This window comes from Plectropomus leopardus, chromosome 20 (genome assembly GCF_026936395.1).
Source record: "Plectropomus leopardus strain MGB_pleo_1.0 chromosome 20, ASM2693639v1, whole genome shotgun sequence".
NCBI lineage: Eukaryota > Metazoa > Chordata > Actinopteri > Perciformes > Serranidae > Plectropomus > Plectropomus leopardus.
Window position 1 is genome coordinate 23,962,290 of NC_142195.1, and position 26,815 is coordinate 23,989,104.

Here is a 26,815-nt window from a genome sequence, read left to right on the forward strand (position 1 = left end):
TGAGAGGGAGTTTATCAACAGAGGCTGCGGGAAGGAGGTGTTTTGAAGTGAGGAAAAACGTATTTAAAAAAACACTCACACTGCACGCACTTTCTACCCACTTTAACAACCGTCCCAGTTCACAAATAGCAGTTTTAACTCCCCTGATTAGCACTGACATCTGCAGCCTTTCATCTCTCCCTCCATCTTGTTTTTTTAATCAGATTAACCCAAACGGGCATCCTTTAATGGCCTCTTTTTTAGGAAAGCTGAAAGAGGAGAGATAATTAAAATAATTAAACCGCTGGGACCGGTCTGTGCGCGCTCATCTCCCGCTCTTTTCTTTTCTTCTTGCCTTTAAGTTTTGATTCTGCCTTGCTTACTGATTCAAGCAGCACAGAGAGAGAAAGACTCATCATCCTCACTTAATTGCATTAAGTTGACTCTCGGAGGTCCAATTTTTCCCTCCAAAACCAACAGCCAATGTAGGATGTGATCTTTAGGTGCATGTCAGCTATCTAAATGTGGAAGTAGAGGGGGGAGGGCACGTTTCTAAACAGCCTTTATGGAGCATATTTATTTAGTCAGTGAGTGTTTTTTGCATAAGGCCGAAGATAAAAAAGGGGGAAAAAAGTATCCTCTTTAATTATTATTTATTCATGGACTTTTAAGCTTTTAATGAGGACAAATGAAGCCGTTTTCCAGAGTGTCAGTATGTAGTATGCTTACCAAAAATATTCTTGTTTAGCATTTTCTTTCGCACTGTGCGTCCGTGAGGAATAAACACTAACATTTAAATATAACTAGGAGTTTGGAGCGAGACTTTTAAGCGATCAGTTTATCTTGATCTTGCATGAATATAAAATTTCCCTACAAGTTTTTGATCAGACTCTGTAATGATGATGATGATTTATTAATTTTCAGTAATGCTTTTAATTGAAGTAAAATTGATAAAATGCAATTAATGACAATTCAATTAAAAAAAAGGTTTATCAGAGAGTGGATGATTTTCGAAAAAAAATCTTACTTCCTTGAAACTAAAACAACTTCATCAATGACCTCTCAAACTTGATAAATGTATGCTCTTATATATCAATTATTCACTCCTGTGTAATTTATTTCCTTTCTTATGAACACATGTGTCGTACGTCTGTACCTTCCAACTTCAACACTGATAACCCGAGTGAAAGAAAGTAGGCTATACCGCGCTGTCTAAGTTATTTTTTGCGTTATAGGTGTACATATCTTGCATATTATAATTACACGTCTTCGGATGAATTCAAACTTTACTTCCTGTCAAAAAGAATCTAATGAATTCTTGCATGAGGATTTTACCGAGAGCAAGCGCCCCGACATCCTCCTCAGAGTGCAGCCCCAACTTTACACAAGCTCCGATGTCTTTTTCCCCCCTCACACACTTTCACTTCATTCAGATCATTTTCACAGGGCTTCATTTCAAGTTGGCACAAAAAAAAGGGAAAGAATCCCTTTGCTGGAAATACTTAAGATTTATGTTTAAATTTTCATGGAATCTTTGAGAACATTGAGGAGCAATTTCACATTTGCACTGACATCTAATTTCTCAAGTAGAGTCTGAAAGCACAAATTGCCAAGGATTCCCTATGTGCCCAATTATCCTGCATCAATTTCCTTGACCCTGCGGAATGCTGGTAAATTAATCATACCACTTTTTTTTCTCTTCCCCTTTTTTTTGGACTCTCTCTCGTGAAATACATATGCACGCGTTTGATAAACTAATCATACTTGGTCGGTTATACTCACAAAAAATGATTCAGTCCTGGAAGCAGGATGAGAGTTATCAGCAAACCTCGGGGAATTGGGAGCTGATAAAACACACATACAATCACGTACGTACATACACAAACCATGCATAAAAAAAAAAATACAAACACAAAATGACAGAATGCTGTTAATGAACAAAAATCCATTTTTTTACTATATGCATACAGTATTTGTATAAACAAAATCTCATAAATTCACTCATTAATAATAAATATTTAATTGTAGAAATCAACATTGATCAGTTATATTTCTGATTTTGGTTTATTGTCCTTTTTCTCCTCAGAGGGAGTTTCTGTATTTCCAACAGCCGTGATACTATTTCATACCACAAGTAAAATGAAATATCAAAGAAAAAATACACAGACTGAGGAAAATACCACATAACAGCACCTCTCGTCAATATCATCAATTCTGCTGTCATCTATTGAACAGCACCGTTAACAGCCTAAGCATCTGAATCATCTTCAATCATCAACTGTGTAACACCGTATTTACCACACTGCCTTACCTGTTGATCCCAACATGGCTGCAGGGGCCGGTGTTTTTGGAGCAACAGTGTCCTCTGGTGGAAACAAGACAACAACCAAGAAGGATAAAAGTAAATACAAACAACGTGGAAACAGGGACACCTACAGTATCTGGGAAAAAATGATCACAGAAATTCTCCCAGCCTCTTATTTTGAGAGTCAAGAGAAAAGATGGGGTATTTTAGAAATGTCAAACATAAACTTTAAGTTTGGAAAACATGTGAAGCACAATTATCTTTGGTATAAGACACAATAACATGAAAACAATGATCATAAAAGACATTCATGAAGCAAAACTCAACATTTAAGTGACCACCACCATCAACAGCTTTCTATATCTTTGCATCCAAAAACAACCCCTACACAAAGACAGATAAGCTATCATATCCACTGGAGGAATGTAACTAAGTATATTTACTCAAGTACTATACTTAAGTACAAATTTGAGGTACTTGAGTATTTTCTTTCCATGCCACTTTATACTTTTACCACACTACATTTAAGAGTGATATATTGCACTTTTTACTACATTTTCCTTTTTGTTAATCTTATTTTTGCATTAAAACATGAATTTATTTTTAAAAAATGGTTATACATTAAATTACCAAAGTTACATGCAAGTACAGCTGACATGATTGATGAGTTGGGTATTTGCTGAAAATCAAATGGCGATTACTTTTTCTTTTATTTTTTATTTTGAGTTTTTTTTTTGTTTGTTTTTGTTTTTTTTAGATTTTATGCATTTGGTATACTTTTATTTTTAGTACCCTGTCTTAATTATATTACTTACCTTTTCTTCTGTGACATTTTCAATTTTATTAACGTTACTTGTAACGGAGTATTTTCAATGTGGCATTAGTACTTTTACTTAAGTAACTTAAAGAAGTGGAACAACACACTTCTTCCACCACTGACCATATCCAGTCCTTACTTACAGTGAAAAAACAACATTAAATGCAGTTTTAATACACATAAATCCAATTCTGAGTTTACAGGCTCTTTCTAAAAATCCTGTAATCGATATTCTGTCTGAAAAACTTAACGTTAGCTAGCTCTGAAACTGTTTCTGAACTACAGCAACTAGCTCATTTGTTAGCTTTCTTTTAGCCAACATACTGTCAAACCGAGTTGTTGAATTAAATAACATTTACAAGACTCACCTTTGTATTTACCGAAGCAAGAAGTCGATATTTTGGCGAAATACACTTGTTAGCTTTCCCGCCGAGAATTAGCATGTTTGTCCGTTAATTAGCAAACCCGTTAGCTTAGCGCTGTTTAGCATTGACACCGGAAATAGCTAAAGTTAGCCGAGCTACGTCCGAGGGTCAAACAGTTCACAGCTGCAAAAAAACTCACTAATTAACACATTATGTCGTGTTTTTTTAATTCGTGTTTTAATAATTAAATTTTTAAATAAAATAAAATTAAACCCAAATGAATTACCTTCGTAGTGGCTCACAGTTTCATATCTACTTGGCAGATACGAAAGTAGTATTGGTGTAATTGTTTCTCTGTATTTTTAATTATTATTTCAAGAAAGTGTATAACTGTGTGTGTGTCACTATGGCAAAATAAATTAATTAAACGTTTTGAAAAAAAAAAAATAATAATAAAAAAAATGTTAATATATTAGTGTAACAATAATCGTTTTGTGTTACCTTGTTTGTTTAACCCTTTGATACCTGAGCGAATTTGCTTAATGTCTTTCTACACCTTCGGAGGGCGACAAGAAACTTGACATGTCCCAAAGAAAGAAGCAAGAAATTTGTCAAATAAATATATATTTTTTAAAAAAATAAATTGATAAATCAAATTAAAAAATATTACAAGAAAATTACCTGAAAATAAGCAAAGACCAAAAAAAACCAACAAAAAATAATTTAAAAAAAAACACAAGAAAAATACCTTAATAAAGTTTTAGAAATTAATATTATTTTTCTCTTTTCTTTAAACTAATTTTTAATCATTATTTTTGAATGTATATAATTAATTTATTCTATCTTGTGATCTTTATGACTTCTGTAACATACTCTTTAAATGAAATGTACTGTCATTATCATTATTTATAAAGAGAATTACAATATGTTTTTTGGTGTGTGCACATTTTCCTCTTTTTTTGATCATCTCTAGTTATCCACTCTAGCTAATTTTCAGATCATTCCCTTTCACCTTTTACCATTTCTTTCTTTTTGCAAAAAGTCAAAACAGGCCAAAATCAACATATTCAGTTTACTATGTAAAAGTGACAAAACTTCTTAATCTAAATCAATGTATTGATTGATTAATCATTTATCCTTTTTAACTCTAGGGATCATAGTTGTGCCTTCGCTGGACATCATAACAAAACACATTGATGCTGCATTTTGACAGATGTAGAGGTTCATATTTAGCAGCAAAAAAAAAGCAAAAGTCAGAATTGTAGTGCAAAACATTGAAGACGATCTTTATTGTTCACAGTTAAACACAAGCCACTGCTTTAAGAACTTCCTTTTATGCCATTATATCCCAGATTCTCCAGCTCTGGTCAGAGTCCTGGTTCCTTCAGTTTGTGCTGATTGTACCTTCTGTCTTGGTTTGCGGTAGTTACTACGGTTGGCATTTAAAGTGGATTGTTGAACATGCTTTAGATAGCGAGGCAAAAGGAAGTGACAGCAGGAGTTCCCGGTGGACAACAGGACTTAGACGACTTTCAATACGGGCGTTTACTTTTAATACCCTGGAAAAAAAACCAAAACAAAACAAGGTAACTCCCTGTTTATCAGACCTGCAGAGGGAACCTGATTGGACACCATGTTTTTGTTTCCAACTCTGTGCCAGATGTACACGCAACATGAGAAACAACACGTCTGTTTAGAGATGTTTAAACACAAATGTTTGCATGGCACTTCAAAATGATCAAGAGAAAAACAGGATTTTTACAGCTTGGGCTTGTGTCACTTGCCAGGTCTGACTCAAATATAGGATATGTACTTGTGAGCACCCTGCATGGCTGAATAAATTAAAAAAAAAAAAAAAAATACATCAGATTGTGGAATTCATAAAAATGCATACAATTTCTAAGTTTCATTAACTTTCCTCATTGCATCTTTGCTGAAATACGAGAACCAACACGACTTCATCATCTGCACATTCGCAAACAAACACACATTCTCCCTCTGACTTACTTTGGTCAAACACTCTGTGGAGTTTTGTATGGAAATTTCCCCAAAACAAAACAAACGTCTCTACATACTGATCACCTTCACATGCACTCTGATATCAGAAAACATATTTCGGTCCACAGCCAAAGCCAAAGGAGGCCTAACAGCTGATCATGACAAATGTAACACCTTTTTCTATTTGTTTTTTACTTTTCCTTTTAAATAATCAGATTGATTTTAAAGGGTCATGACACACAAATAACACTCACTTAGCTCTAATGTTACTGACTAGAGCAAATAGTTTAATTTCTTATTTTGTCAAGGTTTTTGAGATATTTGTCTCTAAGATTCCTGTCTCCACATGCAACACAATGGATGTAAAAAAGCTTTTATTTGCGGTGCATCTAAAAATGATTTAGATGCAAATTTAGAAAAGGAGCAATTTCTTCAGAAGAAAGTAGCTCCAATGAAAACTCAGCAAGGTCTGAGGATTAACAGGAAGGAAATCCAGGCACTCCAAAAATGTGAAAATTGGGAGGTATTACATTAAAAAGCCTTTAATGTAGGGGCTAAATCGTTTAACAAAAAAGCTTACGGGTCTTCATCGGGGCTTTAAAATCATTTTAAAGCCCTGATGAAGACCCGAAGTGGTCGAAACGTGGGCTTTTTTAATTATGTAACCATGACTATAAAGGTTTTTTAATGATATCCTCCTCATTTTTCACATTTCTGGAGTGCCTGGATTTCTTTCCTGTTTATCCCGTTGGTTACCATAATAGTCTACAGAGCAACCACTCACCTCTCTCTTTTTCAGAGTTTGAGAATCATCCAAAGTAGCTGTGATACTATTTCAAAAGACAAGTTACTGCTGAGTTTGAATGTGATTTTTCAGTCAGTTCCTCCAGAATGTTGCCAGTTTGTGATCAATCAACACAAATTCAGGTAATCCATGTGAATTCTGCACAAACTTGCAATTTTGTCCAATCACTGTAAATTCACTGCAAATTTGATTATTTAAAACGGGCGGGCTGCATCTTGCTCTGCTCTGGCCCTCCCTGCCCGGCCCCTCATGACTACTGCTGTGAGAGTGTGACCTCCACATCTAGGACAGTCTCACACCCACACACACACACACACACACACACACACCCACACACACACACACACACACACACACACACACACACACACACACACACAGTGACATGGCAGACTGTTAGCATCACACGGCCAATTTTACCCAACAGTTATTAATGTGTTTAACAACAAAGTCGAGCCATTTCGGTGTCGGTGTGACTTTGTTGGGACCATTTAACGCCTTGCTGTCGGGTGTTAGCTCATCCTAACCAGGCAGAGAGAGCAGAGGGAGACCATCCTTCAGCGCCGCGTCAATCAGCTGATCAGCGTCAATCAGCTGATCAGCGTCAATCAGCTGATCAGCGTCAATCAGCTGATCAGCGTCAATCAGCGGCTCTGCCCTTTAATCACAAATTGATTCCAATTCTGTGGGAAACACTGAATGCTCATAATAATAGGCTCTAAATCCACCACAGCATTGCATTGTATTTTTGCAGTTTTTACTTGATCTCTCAATTGCATCGCAAAAGAGGCCTTAAAATGTTATTATAATATAATTTTTTTTTTTTTTTTTTTGAAAAGCTGGCGTGAAAGAAGGTCGTAAGAATCCTAAAAAACGGCCTGTGAAATTCCTGGAAGGACTCATCAATGACTTGAGCATCACAAAACACAAATCCATCAATTTCTATTGTGTTGGCTTCGCAGGCAGAAATCTCAGAGAAAGATATCTGAGAATTTGGATTAATTTAAGCCTGACTATCTGCATGGCTTTTATACAGCTGTCGCCAAGCAAGATTTTTGCAGTTTGGGTGAAATGACCATTTAAACGTGAGACTCACAGTGTCACATCTAAGCTATTGATAACTTTGATTTCATCTTTGTCTCATCAACAAATCCGTAAGACTAGCATCTCTCCTCTCCAACACATGGACTTGTTGTATCCTTGTCACCTTTTCAAAAATCGTCAGGGGAATGATTTAGAATTAAAAAAATACAAAAAAAAAAGTAGAAAAACATTGTGGGAAATCCTGTTGTCCACTCTGAGGAATGGAACAAATAACACTGAATTCCAAAGAGTTGCTGACTTGTTACTCTTTTGCTGATTTGTAGCTCTTCTTCATCGTTAAACTTCAGTCTTTCAACGTCCGCCCTGCCCCGCGTCCCGGCTCAATTCGTGTCTCTAACTGTGCTCGTGATGTGTTTCGTTATAGTCCATGATCTTTAGCTGCTGCTGCCGGGGGCGCCCTGAGCCCGCCTGACCCCGTCCTCCGCCTGCCTTCCTGCGGGGGCTTTCCTGGCTGGAGGCCCGCTGCTTGGACTCAGAAGGGGGCTCCTTGGTGGGCACGGTAAGAGGAGTAGCGTGGGCGGGGGCAGGGGGCGGAGTCAGGATGGAGGAAGGTGCGGGGCAGACAGGGGCGATATAACCTGGGAAAGGCGGTTCCACGCACAGCTCAGTCTTCAGGCCGTGGGCGAGGCCGGCCAGGCGCGTCGGCGGCTGTTCCTCGTCACACTGGCTCTCGCTCTTGTTGCGGAACAGCTCGCGAGCCCTCATGCCCAGGAAGCTCTTGGCGCTGGGGTAGGAGCCCACGGTGAGCGGCGCGTCCGAGGGAGGCAGGGGTGCGAGCGGGTTGGCGTATGGACAGGACAGCGAGGGCTCCACCAGCAGGGGCGGGGCCAAGTCCTGGCTGCCGTTGATGGAGTTGGCTGTTGTCTTGGAAGAGTTGCTCGCCTTTGGTTGCCGTGGCGATAAAGTGCTGCCGTTGCCCCGGGGGGAATCGTGTGGTTGTCTGCCGTCCTCTATGGTGTGAGTTTTGCTTGGTCCGTCTGGCACCATGACACTGTGGAGGAAGAAATATTCACGCTAAGAAAAACGCTCAAGCAAATCAGCTTCCTAATTTATAAGATCCACAGTAAACTGGATGTCTTTTTGGAAATCTGGGAACTGTTCCTGATACATTTTAGGGAACCCAGCTCAAAATATCCAAATAATGTCTAGCTTGATATATTTTGGAACAAGAACATTCAGTCACAGCCTTAGTTTTGAAACAACCATTATTTACTCCATAATGACTTTAATAATATTTAATTTAACTTGTATTAGTCAATCTTTCCCTTGTAATTAGTTTGACTCTATTAGTTATTTGTAATTTTATTAAATTACATATATACGTATATATGGGGGGGTCAATATAATCCTTTAACAAACTATTGAAGGGGAAAATCTTTCTGTTAAAATGTATCTGTTTTTCTGACTCTCCTCTACTCTTAGATTTTTTATAATATACAGTAACAATGGACAGTTTTACATCTTAAAGCTTCTAAAAAGTACATATATTTTAAAAAGCAAACAATCACAGATCTCTTTGTGTGAAAAGTAAATGACAGACATACACTGTGTCATCTTTGAATGTCACAAGCCACAATTGTTGGGAACTATTGCAAACCGGTAAGAAGGTAAGTCAAATCGTGCAGCAAATTTGGCAGTGTAGCTGTAACAGGAGCGACACTATAAAGAGCGCTCTGACCTGGAGTCAGCACGAGTGTGTGGGTCAGCTCTTCCCCCTGGTGGTGAACTGGTGGCGTTGCTGGCAGGTGCCTCCATCTCCACTCTGCTGTAGAGCTGCAGGAGTTCAGTCTGCAGCAGCTGAGTGATTCTCCTCTGAGCCTGATACCTGCTGTCTGAGGCCTGCAGCTCCGCCCTGCAAAGACACAGAGACGAGACGGGGACACAGACAAAGATACGGTGGGAAAAAGAATATCAGAACAATTGAAATGGCGAGGAGACATGGGATGAGACGGATGCAAAGACAGAATAGAAGAGAGAAAGAAAAAGGGACTGATTGCTTGACTGAGGAGCTTTACATCTGCTTCCATCCATACAAACATAGTGATTCATGTCTTGCTGATTAAGATTTTGTCCTGATGTTGAGATGCAAAAGTGATGATCACGGATATCTGAAAGAATTAGTGAGTGACTTATTTGCAATCAAAGTTTATTTCAAAGACTGATGTTCATACTCACTTTGCTTGACATTTCACATCCTCCAGGAACTTCTTCTGCTCTGCGATGAGGTGTTCCTTCTTGGAGAGGTGCGTCTCCAGCTCGGCCACTCTCTGCTGTGCCGCCTCCAGTTTCTGACCCTGAACCAGCAGGCTCTGCCTCAGCGTCTCCACCTCTTTCCCATAAGACACCTTCAGCATCTGGGCCTCCTGCGTGGCGGTGGGTGATTGTCCAAACAGACACAAAGAGCAGGAGGGGACAAGAGGTGATGACACGGTGAAAAAAGTCACAGATTACAGTGTTATTTAGAGTGTTTTTTTATAAAGGTTTACATCCATGTGAGAGCAGCTTTATGTTTTCATGATAGCTCCACTATTGCATTTACAGTTAATTGTATATTCTACATTATCTATGGTACATGTGAATGCGGTTTGACTTGGGGGTCTGAAACCAAAAAGAAAGTAGTTAAGTATTTGATAACCAAAATGTCAAACTCGAGGCTTCAAAATACACACAAAGCCACTGTTCATGTCACAGTAGCTATATCCATTATTTTAATACAGTCTTTGAGTTTACAATATAATTATTATACAAGTAAGAAATTCATGTTTACTTGTGCTTTTGTAAAAAGTATGAATCTGTAGCACAAGTTCATATCTGAAACTACTGGTATCAGTTACTTGGATTTTACAGCAACCTAATGTACTAATACTGTATGTTACTTACTGCGCCATGCATGGACACACAGACAAAACAGGACACACAGACAAAACAACACACACACACACACACACACACACACACACACACACACACACACACACACACACACACAAAATCTGATAGAAAGGCAGACTGATGTGGCGTGCTCACTGGCATAGGCTGCATGAAACGGGCATCTTTGTGATCAGGTACAATTAAAAAATGATGTAAACATGTTTAAATACATTAAAATATAGAAAAATGTCTATCACAGGTTTTTTTTGGATACAAGGTAAAAGGATAAGCTAGTATTGCACAGGTTAGATATGTGTCAAGGTTCATCAGAGTGGATGGTTAGTCATTTTTTAACACACCTGAACCTGCCAGGCTTCATTGAGGATTAAACACAAAAAGTCTTCTTAGATTAACTTTCTATCCTTTCACTCTCTGATGTTTGCTGAGTTTATGAGCAGAATTTAACAGTTAAAACCACCTTCTGACTCCACTGAAGTTCAGCCTCATATTTCGGATAGCTGTGACCATGACATATCTCTATGGATGATGCTACAGGGAAGCTAAAACGCTTCCAACGGACAGTTTGACTTGGCGCCCAACAAACCCAATTAGTGTCCCTTTTTTCACCTCGGTACGTCGTCTCTGCAGTTCTCTGCATCTGTCACACTCACACGAGCACACACACACACTTTTCCTTCCAGCGTACCTTTGTATTATCGGCACCTGCATGATGTAACTCCTGCATGGACAGCTTATGTGCCTCCCCGAGGAGCAGCAGCTGCTTGTTCAGGAAGCTCATCTGCTGCTGGGTGCTCTCGCTGTTGCTCAGCTGAAGGACAAATGAGACAAACAATGACGACGGAGGGCAAAACAGCAATTACGCTACAAATCAAACCTGTCCAGGAATATCTGGGAATCCATCAACAATGAGCGCGACAGAATAAGTCATTATCCGCCTCTCCGAAACCCACTGAAGATCAGACAAATGAGCCGTGCAAACATTTCAGTAAGGAGCTACTTTTTTCCCAAAACTAATTTTACTTTATGTCAGAACTTTACTTTGTGGTCAACTCAACAGAGAAATTTTACGCTGTACAGACAGTGTTTGAAAATAATCTTCATAAGATATTGAATCGTATTGCAGGGATACTCAGCTTCCTTATTTGGGGGCCACTTTTGCGAAATGACAGGAGGCCAGGGGCCAGTTGCAGCAGCCCAATACGTATGTCTAGGATTTTAGGACATTTCTAGGATTTTAGGATGTTTCTAAGATTTTAAGCTGTTTCTAGGATTTTTGGACCTTTAGGGCATAGCTCGAGCCTCTGTTGGGGGTGCTGGGGATCCTCCACTGACACTTCTTTTATAAACAAGCTCTATTTTGATGCTGTTTTATGCACACTGGCACCTTATGCATCTTTAAAAAACAAAAACAATTGTGTGAATTGTTTTATTTTTATTGTGAATCAGAAAAGATTTGGTCTGTGGTCTGTGAATTGAGTATCACTGCCGCACTGTCTTTTCATTGTGTCTAAATATCAGAAATACGGACCTCAAGTCAAGCCTGCTTCCTGAATCAACGCCTCCTTGTTTGTCAGGATTTAGGTTCAGTCTGGGTCAGAGGAGAGTAACAGACTTCAGACAAACCCCAGGAGGCAGAAAAACACCCAGACCCCCTCTGCGCCGCTGACCCAAAAATAGAGAGCGGGAGACAGCATCACCAAGGCAACCGAGCCCTGGGACAGTCTGCGGTCTGCAGAGAGGTGGCAGGATGAGGACGAGGGCATGTGCTGTTGTAACCCCCTGAGTCTGACCCAACTGTCCGCCAGCCTGCTCACTATCCTGCCCAATTCCTCCGTTTAGAAAGGCACAAGGATACTCAAAAAAAAAGATTTTTACACTGACTGAATGAACCTGAATGTCAGCAACCAAACAAACAGTCTTGCTGATTTAACATAATCTTAAGTAGCAAAATAATGTGTGAAAATGCCCGTATGGATTTGTAAACAGAGACATGTTTATCTGGAACTGAACACCTGCCCAAACATGAAAACTAAAAATGTGGAAGAAATTTCCTTCTTTTTCTTTTCTCATTGCTGCACTGTAATTACACTATGACTGTATTTTTATTCTTCTCTAATAAATTATTTAATTGTCGTTAATTATTTTTTAATTTTCATTATGTTAACGCTGTTTTTTTGACTCATGTATTTTGATAGCCTTAACAAATTGACCTCGTCATGCCGTTGTTTCAATGACAAAACCCCATCACCTCATCAGAGCGATGAAGCCGGCAACAGATGCAGTTAAATGGATAATATTCCTTCAACTCAATCGAAATGATTAGAGATTCTGTTTTAACTGTTTACACGGAAGCTAAATTAAGTGATCTGATAAAATGTGCGTTTCCATGTCGTGGGCATTTAATCCAACTAAATACATTTGGATTTGTGCAAAGTGGTTCTGCCTGCTGTAAAGCATCTAATATGCCAGAAATATGACAGAGGAAGATTTTTATACCCTACTGAGAAAACTTAATTTATAGAGTACAAAAAATATAAAAGAAGTGCTTCTGCTTGTTCTTACAATTTTGTAGTATTTACATACGTACTACTAGTCTAACCTATTTTTTTTCTGTGGCTACAAATTATGGATATCCCTAAAATCCCTCACACGCAGACTATGTCGACATAGACTTGGTAAATGTTACAATTTTCTGATGATCCCTATATGTCTAAGATGCATGCTGCTACTGCTGGTAGTAATAGACAAATGTAATCTCCAGCGACACCACATTGCAGCTTATAACAACAAATTTACATTATTATTAATAATCAAAGCAGCCATATATTACTCTGAGCACTTAAATCAGACCGTGGCTCTGGTGTTTCTTTACCTTGATAGTCATCTGGTTGAGGAGGTGACCAGTGTGGCAGACTTTGTTGTTGGCCCTCTGAAGCTCCGCCTCCAGTTCGTCCATCCTTTTCTGACACTCCTGCAGCTTGCTCTGGAGACGCAAAACAGAACCAGATTTAAGAAAGTTACATTACAACTTATAAAGGAGACTACATGTATTTGTACTGTATTATTATCATTGTACTGTATTGCATAAACCATATATGGTAATGTGTACCTTTGTGTGCCGGTGTCTAAATCTTTGTGTATCTTTGTGTACCTGGAGTTCCTGGTTCTTGGTGTAGTAGTCGTCTCGTCCCTGCTGCAGCTGTCTGATCTGACTGTGCAGCCGGGTCACCACCGTCTCCCGGTCGTCCCACAGCTGCCTGTACCGCTGCTGCTCCACCTGCAGACTCTCCCTCAGAGACACGATGTCCACACTCTGCAGGTTCAGCTGGTCCTTCTGCACAGACACACAAACACAGATGAACACAAGTTAAATATAAACCGTACAAACGTTTCTAAACATCTTTTAGAAAGAACAGATGTTTTGAAGCATTTTGCAGCAGGTTGTGCAGTCCAGCTGGTCCTTTAGTGAGGGTTGGGACAGACATACAGACATTTCTCTTCTCAAACTCAATTACTGAGCAACATTTTCAGCTGATAGCAGCATGGATGTATCAGCGTTCTACCTCTGTGTTTACATTTCCTTCCTGGGGACTAAACAGCATGCATGGCTTCTTTAAAGGGCTCCCACATTTTCTTCACAATCAAATTCAGGGACTTTTCATGGACTTTCAAGGCCCAATTCCCTTTCAAGGACCCCACACTGCATAGTGTAAGACACAGAAAAAGATGAAAGGTATACTGTGTAGGAATTGTTGTTTGCTGTTTATCGCCAACTAAAGTGAAAGCAAACTTCACATTGACTCTCATTCACTATATTTGCGTTGTTGTTTTTTTCCAGTGCAGTGACCACAATTTTATTCAGCTTCCTCTTGAATGCGTGCTTCTTATGGTCTGGCACCTGGTTGCTACCTCTTTTTTAAGTCATGACCTCTCCTGCATGCTGTGGGCATGAACTTATCAAAGAATTTAGGAAAATACACGCAGAGGGCAGAGTCTCTGCAGATTATTGCCCACTACACACCTCTAGTGGCTCATAATACCTTTGATTACAGTTATAACACTGATAATTTTTAAAGTGAGAACTAGCAGATATTGCAGAAGCTCACAGAAAACAATTAAAAAGAGCCTATTTCTGATTGTTAAGTTAAAACTAATGTATAACAACAAGAGGAGTGCCCAGTAGCTCATCTGGTAGAGCAGGCGCCCCATGTACAAGGGCTATGTTCTTCCTGCAGCAGCCGCGGGTTCAACGCCACCCTTGACCCTTTGCTGCATGTCTTCTCCTCTCTAACCCCCTTTCAGGCTACAGCTGTCCTATCAGAATAAAGGCAAAGTCTTTATATGTGTATATATTCTTGCAACATATAAAAATTTCAAACCCTTTCAATCTATTTTCAAAAAACTTTCATGGCCTCGATTTTTTTTTTCTTTAAATTCACACCCTGTTTTTTATAACCATATCAGCAATCTGTCTGGGTCACTCTCAGCCGCACACAAAACATCTTCGGTCATATTTTTTCTGTTGCATGCTGCAGATGATACTTCACTGATTTGACAGCTGGAGTAAGAAAATGCACAAATGCCCAGTCATCAGTTGATATCTTAAAAGAATTTAGATGCGTTTTCTCCTCTCACTGTGATCAAAATGCAAACAGGACTCTGGTTGTTGCGGGATGAAATCTGTGAGCCTGCAGTTACATGACAGACCTCAAATTGTCCTGTGGAGCTGCTTCTTAATAAACAAATCAAAATTTGCCCTTTGGCTTATTTTAAACACTGTTTTTGTCTGGAGCACTTAACGGGGCTAATGTGTGATAATGAGCACATGCAAACTTGCCATAGCGTTGTTCTGCTCCTCCAGTGCAGTGGCGTTGATGATGCGTCGGAGGAGGCGTCGGTTGCGGACGGCGTGCTGCTCCCTCTTGTAGCGCTCGTACAGCAGCTGGTTGTGCAGCAGGAGCAGCTGGCTGCGCAGCGTGTGAAGCTCGTCCAGCGGAGCTGAGCCTGGGGAGGCCGCGGTAATAATCATGTAATTAACACGGTCACACGCCTGACACACATACACAACAGTAAAAAAGAGCTTAATTATTATTCAAGTGTGGAACTCCAGACTAGCACAGGTAATATGATGAGAATATAACAGAAAAAAGTACTATGATAATACATCTTGTTACAACACAATGTTCTACTAGAGCAAGACAGCTCTTCATCAGACTAGACTTACACTGTGAGATGCCATCTAACGCCATCACATAAACAAGATGTTTCAAAATATATGTCTATAAATGCATGCCAATGAATAAATATGTAATCACGCACAAAAATACATGTGTGAATGTGTGTATAAATATTTATATTGTGCCACCACATTCCACCAGTGCTCAATCGGACTGGGATCTGGAGAATTTGGAGGCCATCTTGAGTTCTTTGCCACGTTTCTTGACCCATTTCTAAGCATTTTTTGTGTGCCGTTGCCATGAAGGGGTGTACTTGATTTGTAACGGTGTTCGGTCGGAGCATGTCAAGTGGTATCTTTTGATGTGAACCAGTGACCTGATGGTAAAACTTGACTTGTTAGCTTGACCAGTTAATCAGTTTTTCTTGGGCTGTTTTTGTGATTGCTGCAGCCCAGATTTCATGGAAGATTTCTTTTTAAAAATCACAGTTGCAAGTTACAGATACATTGGATCATGATATGACGCATTTCAGAGCCAACTGGCATAAAATAAAACAAATAGTGACAAAAAAAATCTCTGCTGGTCCAAAATTGACTTTGTTATACATGCCAGAGCAAGTCAGGAAGATTTAGGAGGCAGCAGTGAGGTCAACAAGGATGAAACAGACTGACCCGATTGTCAAGTTAGTGACTGACAGGGAGAATAATTTAAATCACAGATGAGGCAGACGCAGCAGTAGTTTTAGCATCATATTAAGACCACCGTGTGCCCCGCAGCTTCTCAAGAGAGAGCTCGCTGACAGTGAGTGAATTGTTGCCAATGCAACATCACAAAATTCTGGAGGGACTGCATTAAATAGATACCTAAAATGTGAAACATGTAGCCGTCTTCAATCCCTGCAGCTGTTCAACATAACTCTGGATACAGAGCTTTACTTAGTTAACATGTATAAAGAGGAAGAGAGCAGATAAAAAATGTTTAGAGAAAAATTCTCAGGAGAATTTGATCCAAAACTTTCACATTTCTCCATACAGGTTCGATCAGTCAGCAACAGAGGAGTTCGGTTTTAGATGCAATCCAAACTGCATGACTCCCATCAGTCAACCAGGGGAGATGATTAAATTCCAGAGTTGTAATTACAAGCTAGCAAACAGTTTTAACACAAACACACAGTGCTTCTGTTTTGTTGAGAGCTGCAGCTGAAAATGATTAGATTCCTCCTCTGGTTAACTGAATGCGTAAATAAATAAAAGGGTGAAGAAATGGGAAGAAAAGTGGCCAACTTTGCAATTTCTGAGCTGATCAGGTTCAGCATGAGCGTGGGAACTTTGTGTGTTTTGATAAACCTCCGCTGAACAAATTCCCTGTCTGGCAGGGTAACATTTTAACATGCTGTTCATGTCTCAGAGCTCGTGACGAACGGCCAGTCATGCCTGAATAATGCTCCTTCTGCAGTCTTTAGAATAGCGTCTTTTATCAGTGTGCGGCCGTGTTGTTGTGCTGTTGTGAGTGTTTTACCTCCAAAGTGCGTCCAGTCAGCTGACTTACTTGGCAACGGTAATCTGGAGAAGGAGAGAATAGGGAAACATTTTAGGGGAGTGAAATTTCTGAGATGTTTCTTTCTTAAGTGATTCATGTCAGTCAGAAGGAGTAATGATATGATTGCATTTTTTCCCAAAGAGTGAACAGCAAGTCATTTGAACATGTATATAAATAAGTTTTTAGGGAATCTGGAGATTTCTGGTAATGGAAAGAGGAAAAAAATAATTATTCTGTTGATAAATTCACCCAATCCAAAACATACACTATATCTCAAACAAGGTTTTCTCTTTAGACACAATTTGGATTAAAGGTGTGAAAAACGGGGGGGGGTTCTCAATGAGATTACCTGTATAAATAAAGGTTTACCTGTATAAACAGATTTTTTTTAAAATAATCTACTTTTGTCTTGACTCATTGTTGACGTACTGTTTTATATCGATGACTTTAATACTCTGTCTAGTGATTTGGTGGGCACTCCATCAACTACTTGTCGCTGTCAATTGACGGGGTTCTGAATTAATACGATGCGACATACTGTGAAGGGAGGGAAGCCCTCCAAAACGCCTGTTGTCCACGGACATTAAGTAATATTAGTACAACCACAGTGAGGTTGCTGGACAGTTCAGCTAACACTGCAACAAGACGTTTTTTTTTATTATCTTCTGCTTTCAGTGTTTATGCTAAGCTAAGCCTACCATCCCCTGACTCTAACTTTATATCTATTAATCAGAAATTGATCTTTTCATCTTACTTTGAAAGTGAAATATTGTGTTTTCCAAAATGTCAATTTCTTTAAATGTTTCAAAATACAGCTGCTTTTTTAAAACAATATTTACCTTTGCAGATGTCATAATGAATCATTAGAGAAAATGCTGTTATAATAATCATCACATTAATGTTGTCCATATTTTCAACTCCTGCAGGTGGACATATAGTCATAAATTGGCTTATTGGCCATTTGTCTCAGCCACACTTTGGTCTCTGTTTCCGTGGATTTTAGTCTCTTCATCGGGCTGTGTTTGGCTCTGTTGAGGACAGACATGATGGTCGACTGAAATGAGCGAAGCCAGATTGTTCTGTGGCCAAGCGTTGACTTTGCTGACACGGAGGACCGGCTCAATGCGTGTGTGTTTGCGTGTGAGAGTGGAGAAAGAAAGGAGGCGGTGGATTCTGAACAATGTCACACTTGTTCTCCACTGGGTGTTTCCTTTCGGCTGCAGCAATAGAGTGGAAACAAACCCAGACAGGCTGTGCACAGTGAACAGACACATCGAGACACACTCCTGAGTCTCTTCACGCTGATCAACATGCTGGCGACACTCAAAGAACTACAGAGCGAATACGTCCTCCACAATTCTCGAAACAAATGTTCAACCGTTCCTACTTTAAAGCAATCATTGGTTTTGAAAAAAAGATTGCTCAGAGATGATAAATGCACCTGTCATGTTCAGGGGTAGAACTTGGGTATATGAACATACTGGTACATTTTGGGTGACTTGTACACGGCTTTATGAGTATTGGATCAATGTTGTTGGAGAAGACTAAAACAATTCGCAAAAGTCAATATAGTGGAAAGCCTGTTCAGGGAGAAATGGTTTACAAATGGTAAGGTTGGGTCCCTTTTGCTTTATTATTAAAAAAATAATGGTTCAGGCACCGGTACCGTTTTAGCATTGGTATCAGAAAAGAACAAACAAACAAACAAGCAAACGATACCCAACCCTAATAAATAATATATAGTAATAATAGCAAAAATAAAAGCCAAAAAGCCTTGAATAAAAGTGGAAAAATTACCTCTTGAGAACTCTATCATGGGCGTCGCTCCCCTGTTGAACAAGGCGATCCAGCACCTCCAGTGGTGAAGCGGACACTACCCCCTCCTCCTCCCCGTCCTCCAACCCCTCCTCCTGCTGCGACAGCCTCTCCATCGCCGCCTTGTGCACCGCCTCCGACGTCTTCTGACCCACAAAGAGCGAGGCCGCCCTGGGCAGAGCCAGGTCGAAAAACGACTCGTAGGGCCCCAGGGCGGGGGTCTTGCTGCACGGGCTCGGGGAGAACATCCCAAACTTGCTCACCTCGTCGTCCGGGGCAGAGGGGCTCCGGTGCAGATGGTGATCAATGGGGGTGAAACCTGACTGGGAGGACCAGGACTGCTCGAGACCGAGAGCTGAACTCCGGCTGTCTCCTCCTCCTCCACCTCCTCGTTCACTCCCAACACCGCTGGTGCTCGCAGTGGTCTCCCCTTTGTCCGGCGTCGAGACAACACGGTGGGTGTCTCTTACTGGACCTCCAGACTGGGTGCTGGAGAGGGTCTTGTCTTGAGCCTGACAGCCAGTCAGAGTCTCAGTGGTGTGGTAGAAAGGGGAGTCGAAGCCCCTGAGGCCCGGCAGCTCCTGCTTATCCTCGGTGATCTTCAGCAGCTCTTCCGTGATGGCAGCTGCAGCAGAAACGACATATGGAGAATTTTTTTTAGACTTAAACCTGCATGTTCTGAATGTCAATGTCTGTGCTTAAATATTTCTGCAGTCAGTGCCAACTACCTGCTATCCCACACAGAAAAAAATGAAGTTTCTGAGCTTCTGTTTTCCCCCCAAAGAGGATGGAAATGTTTAAGTCTAAGCAGCGAGCTTTGGCAGCAGAGCTTGCGCCATTTGGCAGGTGCTTTTATCTAAAATGGTCCACAGTTCTCTAGGTGCATTTATTTTTAGTACAAGTGGCTCAAGTTGGATTTAAACCAATAACTGTGCAGAGCTAGCTCAACACACACAGGGATATACACGGGGATGTGTTTGCATCCTGGATATTTAGTGTATGAGCTCAGGTGCATTTAGCTCAACAGGGGAATGAATTCACATATTAAAGGATGTGATGCAAATTAAAACTTTTTGGCTCAGTCAAAACAAAATGCTGTACTGGCTGACTTTGCTCTGAAACATGAGGGATTTTGATATGTTGTTTATTGCGAGAAAATGTGCGGTTTCCATAAAACGAGGATATCTGTATGCTTATGGCACACTGATAATATATCAATATCGTGATATGAGAGTAGATACTGTCTTAGATTTTGGGTCTCAATAAAGTAATGTAAAGTAAGACAGTAAGACACTGTACTTCTTTTATTGGTATGGGTAGTTATTTTTATTTTTGTTTTGTAATTGTTTCTCTCTTTTTCTGGTCTTAATTCAGCATTATTATGTTGCCTCTGCAGGAAACCTCTCTTGCTTCTGCTTTGCCTTGTTTATAAAAGCACTTTGTAAACACTGTTTATAAATGAAGTTACTATTAAATAAAGTTATTATTAATTGCATAAAGCATATTTCAGTGACAATAACAATTTTGCTAAAATAATAATAATAATAATAATAATACATTTTATTTATAGAGCGCTTTTCAACAAACAATCCTGTAAATTGCACAATGATTTAAAAAAAAAGATTAAATTCAAAACATGATTAGACTTTAATAATTTAGAAATAAATGTGGATTCTAGAGCAGCAACAGTAATATCGATCTCAGATTTTACGAATCGAGGTATCTGGTTAAAAATATTTTTGATATTTGATATTCTATATGTTACCCAGCCTTGTTAATGTTATTAAGGTTAGTAATTTTCTATTCTTTTTTTAACCTCTGCATGCTATCAAAATCAATCAATAAATCTTCAGAGTATAATAAATCTTAAAAATGTAGTCCTCTTAAAAATAAAAAATGTCAAGCTCTGTTTAAAGTCCATGTAAGTGAAAAATGCACCTGCTTTATCTGTGCTGGACTTTGTCTCTTCTTTGTGTGTTCGATGACTGTATGTCCTGTCTGTTGTGTTTTATTTATTTTTTAACTGGTGTCTTTGCCAGGTCTTCTTTTGGAAAAAAAAAGATTTTCTGAAGAAATTTCTGGTATAGTAAAGGTTAAAGAATTTAAATAAATAAATGTATTGATTATGTTGTATCTTCATACTGGAACTGGTTCATGCGTTAGATAAGCAGACCTGTGTATGGTCATTTTTTTGGTTAGGCTGTTAAAACACACACAAAGCACACAGTGTTGCACATGCATGCTTTTCTTTTGCCACACATAAAAAGCACTGAAGGGTCTAACATGCTTGTAAACCAACTTCTTTCTGCACACTGCACAAAGCAGTTTCACTCCTGATATTTTTGGACTTCTGCAGCAGCTAAAAAATAAATCAAATACAGTTAATTACATCTTTCTGTAATTGCTTCATGTAAACCATAATTTAGTTATGTTGGATACTTTTTTTTTTGGCGATATCCGCAATTTGGCCTATTTTTTTTCAATGCCGAGTCATGCACTTACTGGATCTGGTTCTATGATCTGTGCAGAGTCGATACTCACCCTCTTCCCTTTCTTTTTCTGTTCTCAGCTGAAGCTCCAGCTCCTGTTTCTTCATGAAGACCGACAGCTCCGTCAAAGTCATGGAGACGTTCTCAGCTGCTCCCGCATCTGTAACGAGGTGGTATGTATCACTGGTTTGTATCTCATTAAGACTATTAACCAAATTATTATTATTATTATACCAAATTATTCAACATTTGGCATGACAGATATTACATTCAGTCAAATTAAGCCCAAGTAGGATCCTTTTGTATTGGTTTGAGGTCAGTTTGTCAATATGTTAATGGGAGATTCTCTGTCACCTCTGAACATGCGGTACATCATAATTATCACAGGACGATATTGTGTTTTTTTAAAGGGCAACATTGGTATTTTTTTCAACCGGGAACCTATTTTCCCAAGTTTTTGTGTCTAAGTGACTAATGGAACAATCATTAAAATGGGAGTCACTGAGATTATAAAAAATCTGTGACAGTGATATATACCTAACGTATGTAGATATGTGTACTTTATGTAAGGTTGTGTCTATATATTGTAAATGTCAAAATAAAATAAAATAAAAATGAAACTGGTCCAATATTGAGCGAGAGGACTACAGTTAACAGCCTGCAATGTCACCACTCTGGGCATTTGTGCATCGTCAGTTTACATCCACTAAAAATGCCACTGACTGTTGCAATTGTCTGACAACATTATTGAAATAATCCCTACGAAGATAGACCTTTTTGTTAAGAGTAAGATGTTTTATGTTTAACCCAAAACAGCCTCGAAATTGCTATCGCCAAACCCACCAGACTCCATTTTAATAAACAGTAATTTTAGCATGTATAGCGTCAGCATTGAATTGGGTAAATTTTATTTCAACCAGACCAGAATTGGTGATTGCTGAAAAGCACAAAGGTGAACCAATAGATTTTTGGGAGTTTCATTGTGTACCTGTTGACTTTAAATGAAATGTGTTTTATTATGATAAAATCACTGTTTATTTAAATGGAGCCTGGTGGGTTTGGTGATAGCGATTATGGGGCTTCTTACTGGTAGAAATCCTTTCCATAATGTTACAAAAATTATCCAAGTCGATCAGTGGCAAAAAAAAACACTATAAGTGGAGATAAATTGTCAGTGCATAAGTTCCCATTAATGTTACATTAGTCGTTTACATGATACAAAAACATGTTAAAACAAGAAACAAAGTCCAGGTTGAAAAATACCAAACTTATTTTTTAAAACAGACAGAGAGTGAGCTGTCAAGTACGGTAAAAATGACATATGTAACCACTTTTTTAACCAAGATGGTGAGTTAATTAGTGGCTAATTATGTTCTTTCTCTATCCAGGTCTGTTCAGGTCAACCATGTTTCGGCTTGAGTCTAATTATTCTCAGTTATGAGTGCCCACAGGTCCCTTCAAGATTGATAATTAACCGTGCTTTTCCACGGATTAATATCAGATCTGACTAAAAGTTGAGGACCTGTAAAAACCTTTATTTTTAAAATTAACGATGATAAATCACGTCATGACTCACCTCTGTTTGGGGCTCCTTCGGCACTCTTCTCTGGATCTTTCACTGGTTCCTGTCTCACCAGTGCAGGCTTACTGCTTTCTGCTTGTCGACGATCCTGAAAAGTCACAAAGTTTTGTTACATTATGAATTTATTTTGGACAACAAATCAGCGGTTTGAACATTCACGCCTTCTCTACGTTTTAATTACAGGCAGGACAGGCTGATTACAGACTCTTATTCTTTGCCTGTTTTTGCATTAATACACCAAAATAAAGAACAGTCATGAGACAAAAAAATCAGACTCCTGCAGGGACCCAATAATATGACTATAATGATTTCCACTCCCTTCTCCTGTCGCTTTTTCTGAGTGCATAATCACAGACTTAAGACACGCTTAATAAATCAATTTCCCTCCTGCTGTCAAGGAAATGAGTTTTCAAGATGATAGAAGTTAACATAATTTGAATTGGCAGTCATATTTGTCATTTTTGTTTGGATACGCAAGAGGAGCAAGATCCAGAACAATTACGCTATTGTGAAATTCAGAAAAACAGCATACTGGTGATGAATAATCACAATCCACCCACTGGCCTTTTGCAATTCTGTTATGCTGAAAAAAATGATTGGAAGATGCCTGTTCGGGGATCTTTTAATGAATGTATAAATGAAATCCACAAACAGTCATAAACTCACTGACAGGAGAAAGTGTGTTGTGTTATAATAAGGATTTTATAACAGAAGGGAGAGAGCATACCTTTCTTGGTGGACTGGACTGGACTGTGTTGGCTGGTAAGGAGATTATGGGGAAGTCATCTGATAGGGTGGGAGGCGGGGAGGAGGTGGCTGGAGTGCTGGAGGCAGGCGTTCCTTTTCCTCCTGCTCGGGTCGAAACAATCAGCAGAAAACAACATTTCAGATTCCAGGTAAAATGTAAAAGTCACTTCAGCTAAATTGTACTGTATTGCAATGATGTACGTGTTGTCGACCTGATGTGCAGTGGAAGCGGCTGGGAAGGTGTGAGGCACTGTGGGAGAGCTCTAAATTGGGCGACATGCCCCTGGAGGAAGGGGGCGTGGCCATGCCACACAGTGAGGAGGGGCTCCACAGAGGGTCCTTCCCCCCACAGGAAGAGTTGAGTTCACAGGTGGAGTTCTGCAAGGAAAGAGAATAAAACAGCAAAACGATTACAGATCTGACAGAGGAAACATAAAGAAATGCATAAAACATTTTTTATTTGTCTTTTTTTCTTTCTAGGAGGGAGTTTATATTATATTCTGTATATAATATGAAATTATTCCAAAATCTGCCTACCAGCACCTCTAAAGCTCTCTAATGACCAACTGTAAAACCACAGCCTGTTGTTTTTATACTTTGGATTAATCACGAATTAATCAGGAGTGTCGTGCTGCCCGAGTGCACTGGAATGAAGCTCCACCACTTTTTTTTCTCTGAGTGTGAAAATAAAATATTTACAGTTTGCATAATTTGTTTGAAATTCGTATACATTGTTTAAGTGCTTTGGGGAAGAACTGACATTGAGCATTGCACTGTCAGCATGTTCAATTAAATTCTTAACTACAGATTAATTGATCGGTGATTTATTGTTATCAATCATGCAGCGGGTGATTAAAACTGGCCAGAACATCACTGGTACCTGTCTACAGAGCGTCAGTGACCTCGGTGAAGTGAGGTATCTGCACAGAGCCCAGAGGTTACTGAAAAACAGCAGCCACCCCAGCCACAGTCTGTTCACCCTGCTGCCTCTTGGGAAAAGATACTGCAGTATCTGCTGCCGTACCACCAGACTACGGAGCAGCTTCTTTCCCCAGGATGTGAGACTCCTCAACTCCTCCTTTGACTTCAAAAGATGTAGCAGGATTTAGGGTCTAATTTCATTTCATTTTTTCTTAAACTACGTTTTCTTTAAAGAGGTACTTAACTGAAATAATTTCAATACAAATTTATTCAGTCGTGACAGGGGACATGTCACAACAGTTAACTCTCTCTGTCTCACAGAAAAAAGTAAGTCGACAACACAAACTCCAGCCAATTAAAGTGCTGTTTATCTTAAAAAGGCGGGTCTCCAATGTTTTCCATTTATTTTGTCTGTCTGGGTCGGAGGGAGTGTAACGCAGAGACAAATCCTCAGACAGGCCCCAGGGGGCAGAAAAACACCCGAAACCCCTCCCTTGTGTGGCTGGCCCAATAACAGAAAGGGAGAGACTGCATCTCCATGGCAACCGGCCCTCGGGAGTGTCTACAGAGAGGTGGCAGGACGAGGACGGGGGGGGGTATGTGCTGTAATTCTTGAAGCCTGACCCGACTGTCTGGCAGCCGGATGACTTTGATGACTCAAAAGCTGTCCCCTCGCCTCCTCTCAGCGTCTTCAGTAAACAGGTGATTCATATGTAACATGAAAGCGTGTAGAAACAGCAGACAGCGGTGTCCTGTGGTACAACCCTCTGATCAGGCACTGACCAATCTTGTGCCCTAAAACAAGATTCTGACAGCTTTTGACCGTGTTGTAGATGATCTTACCTGCCGTCTGGAGGTCTGAGGGCTGCGGTAGGAGGACTGCGTCCCTGAGAAGGGGGGCAAGGACAGGGGCGGGGGAAGTGGCTGCCGTGGAGTTGAGAACGGGGTCGAAGAAGAGCTTCCTGTTGTCAAGAAGACAAATAGTCTGATCAATTTTCACATGGGTGTATCTACCAACTTGCAACCTTTCTCTGCTCTTTTGGAGAACCCTGTTTGGTATTTGTCCTTTAAACCAGTTAAAAAACACTATGTTTGACATCAACTACAACTAACACACAGTGGTTGTACGCCTCCGTGAACCCTGAACACATGCTTATGTTATGTGTGGTTATGTGTGGTTAGCTGTGAGGGAACCCAAACAAATGTAATTTCCTGTGAAAGATTAGTAAAGTATCTATCTATCTAAAACATAATGGCTCAGCCACGGCTCTCGCTGGCAGAGGCAAACAAAATGTATTTTAATGTGATTATGTTAAAACCCTGCATCACTGAGGCTCTATTATTTGTCCCATGTCTGAAGGGTTTTCTGACCGTAGCTGCTGTGGAGGTCTGTGTAGGGGCTGGAAGTGCAGTCTTGTGGTCGCAGGTGAACTTGGGGGTAGAAGTTCTCAGGCATGGTGGCGTAGCCCTCCTCACAGGAGGCCTCCTTGGGGTCGAGAGACACTTTGGCACATTCGATGACTATATCGTGAATTTCGTACTTTTTCCACCTGCAGCAAAGCATAGCACTATTACTCGAGGACGAGAGATGCAATGGACTTGGAGAAGAAGACTGAACACTGAAGTGTTTCTTTGCCAGGCAAAGCATTGTGAGACGTACCTGGTGGGGTCAAGCTCATGGTCCTTGGTTCCTGTCACCAGTTCTGGGTGAATACGAACGTGTTCAAGCATCGGCTGAATGAAGGTTGAACACAAAATCTATATTAGTAATCATTTAGCTACAAAAACTCTAATGGAAAGCCACAAAGCAGAGCAGCAGGACATAATGTCCTCACCTTCACTACTTCCTCAAACGTTTCCATGTTCTCCTTCATGCTGTAGTGGGAGCGTAGGTAGGACACAAAGTTGCAAGGGTACATGCCGTAGAGACGGTGGAAGAGTGAGTAGACGCTGGCGTGCAGGTGGATTAGGTAAACCTCTGAGATGTGTCCTGAACATGTAAAAAAATATCAAAGGGGGAAAAAAGCAAAAACTTTAAATATCTCAACTAAAACAGCAGTTTTGCTTTGGCTTATTTTGTCCACTGAGATTTCCTCCCCTTTAACCAAATTTGGATTTTCGTGCTCAAGGTAACTGCTTACAAAGCTGCGAGTGCAAACAACTTTTTAGAGGTCTTTGAGTGGTTGACTTTTTTAAGGACTAGTTTTATAATACAGTCAATACTATATTTAAGTTGCCAAAAAAGTTGCCTTTTTTAAGTAGATGGAACACATCTCTTTT

General features: G+C 39.9%; 1 protein-coding gene and 1 long non-coding RNA gene across 5 annotated transcripts in view; both read right to left on the reverse strand.

Moving 5' to 3' along the window:
- LOC148186220 (uncharacterized) overlaps positions 1 to 3,598 on the reverse strand; it is a 42,749-nt gene extending 39,151 nt beyond the window's left edge. For all 3 annotated transcript variants that reach the window (XR_015775156.1, XR_015775157.1, XR_015775155.1), the window contains exons 1-3: positions 3,470 to 3,598; positions 2,291 to 2,344; positions 1,762 to 1,823 (exon numbers count right to left, since the gene is read on the reverse strand). This is a non-coding gene — a long non-coding RNA (uncharacterized LOC148186220). The remainder of the gene's footprint in view (positions 1 to 1,761; positions 1,824 to 2,290; positions 2,345 to 3,469) is intronic.
- Positions 3,599 to 4,725: 1,127 nt separating this feature from the next.
- The window catches only part of tsc1b (TSC complex subunit 1b), a 33,865-nt gene continuing 11,775 nt past the window's right edge, over positions 4,726 to 26,815 (reverse strand). For both annotated transcript variants that reach the window (XM_088071013.1, XM_042509555.2), the window contains exons 6-22: positions 26,371 to 26,525; positions 26,196 to 26,269; positions 25,907 to 26,085; positions 25,379 to 25,497; positions 23,827 to 23,992; positions 23,595 to 23,716; positions 22,862 to 22,955; positions 21,338 to 21,445; positions 18,779 to 19,421; positions 16,961 to 17,004; positions 15,103 to 15,269; positions 13,417 to 13,599; positions 13,138 to 13,248; positions 10,951 to 11,073; positions 9,549 to 9,736; positions 9,052 to 9,225; positions 4,726 to 8,364 (exon numbers count right to left, since the gene is read on the reverse strand). In XM_088071013.1, coding sequence (XP_087927139.1) covers positions 7,707 to 8,364; positions 9,052 to 9,225; positions 9,549 to 9,736; positions 10,951 to 11,073; positions 13,138 to 13,248; positions 13,417 to 13,599; positions 15,103 to 15,269; positions 16,961 to 17,004; positions 18,779 to 19,421; positions 21,338 to 21,445; positions 22,862 to 22,955; positions 23,595 to 23,716; positions 23,827 to 23,992; positions 25,379 to 25,497; positions 25,907 to 26,085; positions 26,196 to 26,269; positions 26,371 to 26,525 — 3,308 coding nt within the window. In that variant the 3' untranslated portion in view covers positions 4,726 to 7,706. The remainder of the gene's footprint in view (positions 8,365 to 9,051; positions 9,226 to 9,548; positions 9,737 to 10,950; positions 11,074 to 13,137; positions 13,249 to 13,416; positions 13,600 to 15,102; positions 15,270 to 16,960; positions 17,005 to 18,778; positions 19,422 to 21,337; positions 21,446 to 22,861; positions 22,956 to 23,594; positions 23,717 to 23,826; positions 23,993 to 25,378; positions 25,498 to 25,906; positions 26,086 to 26,195; positions 26,270 to 26,370; positions 26,526 to 26,815) is intronic.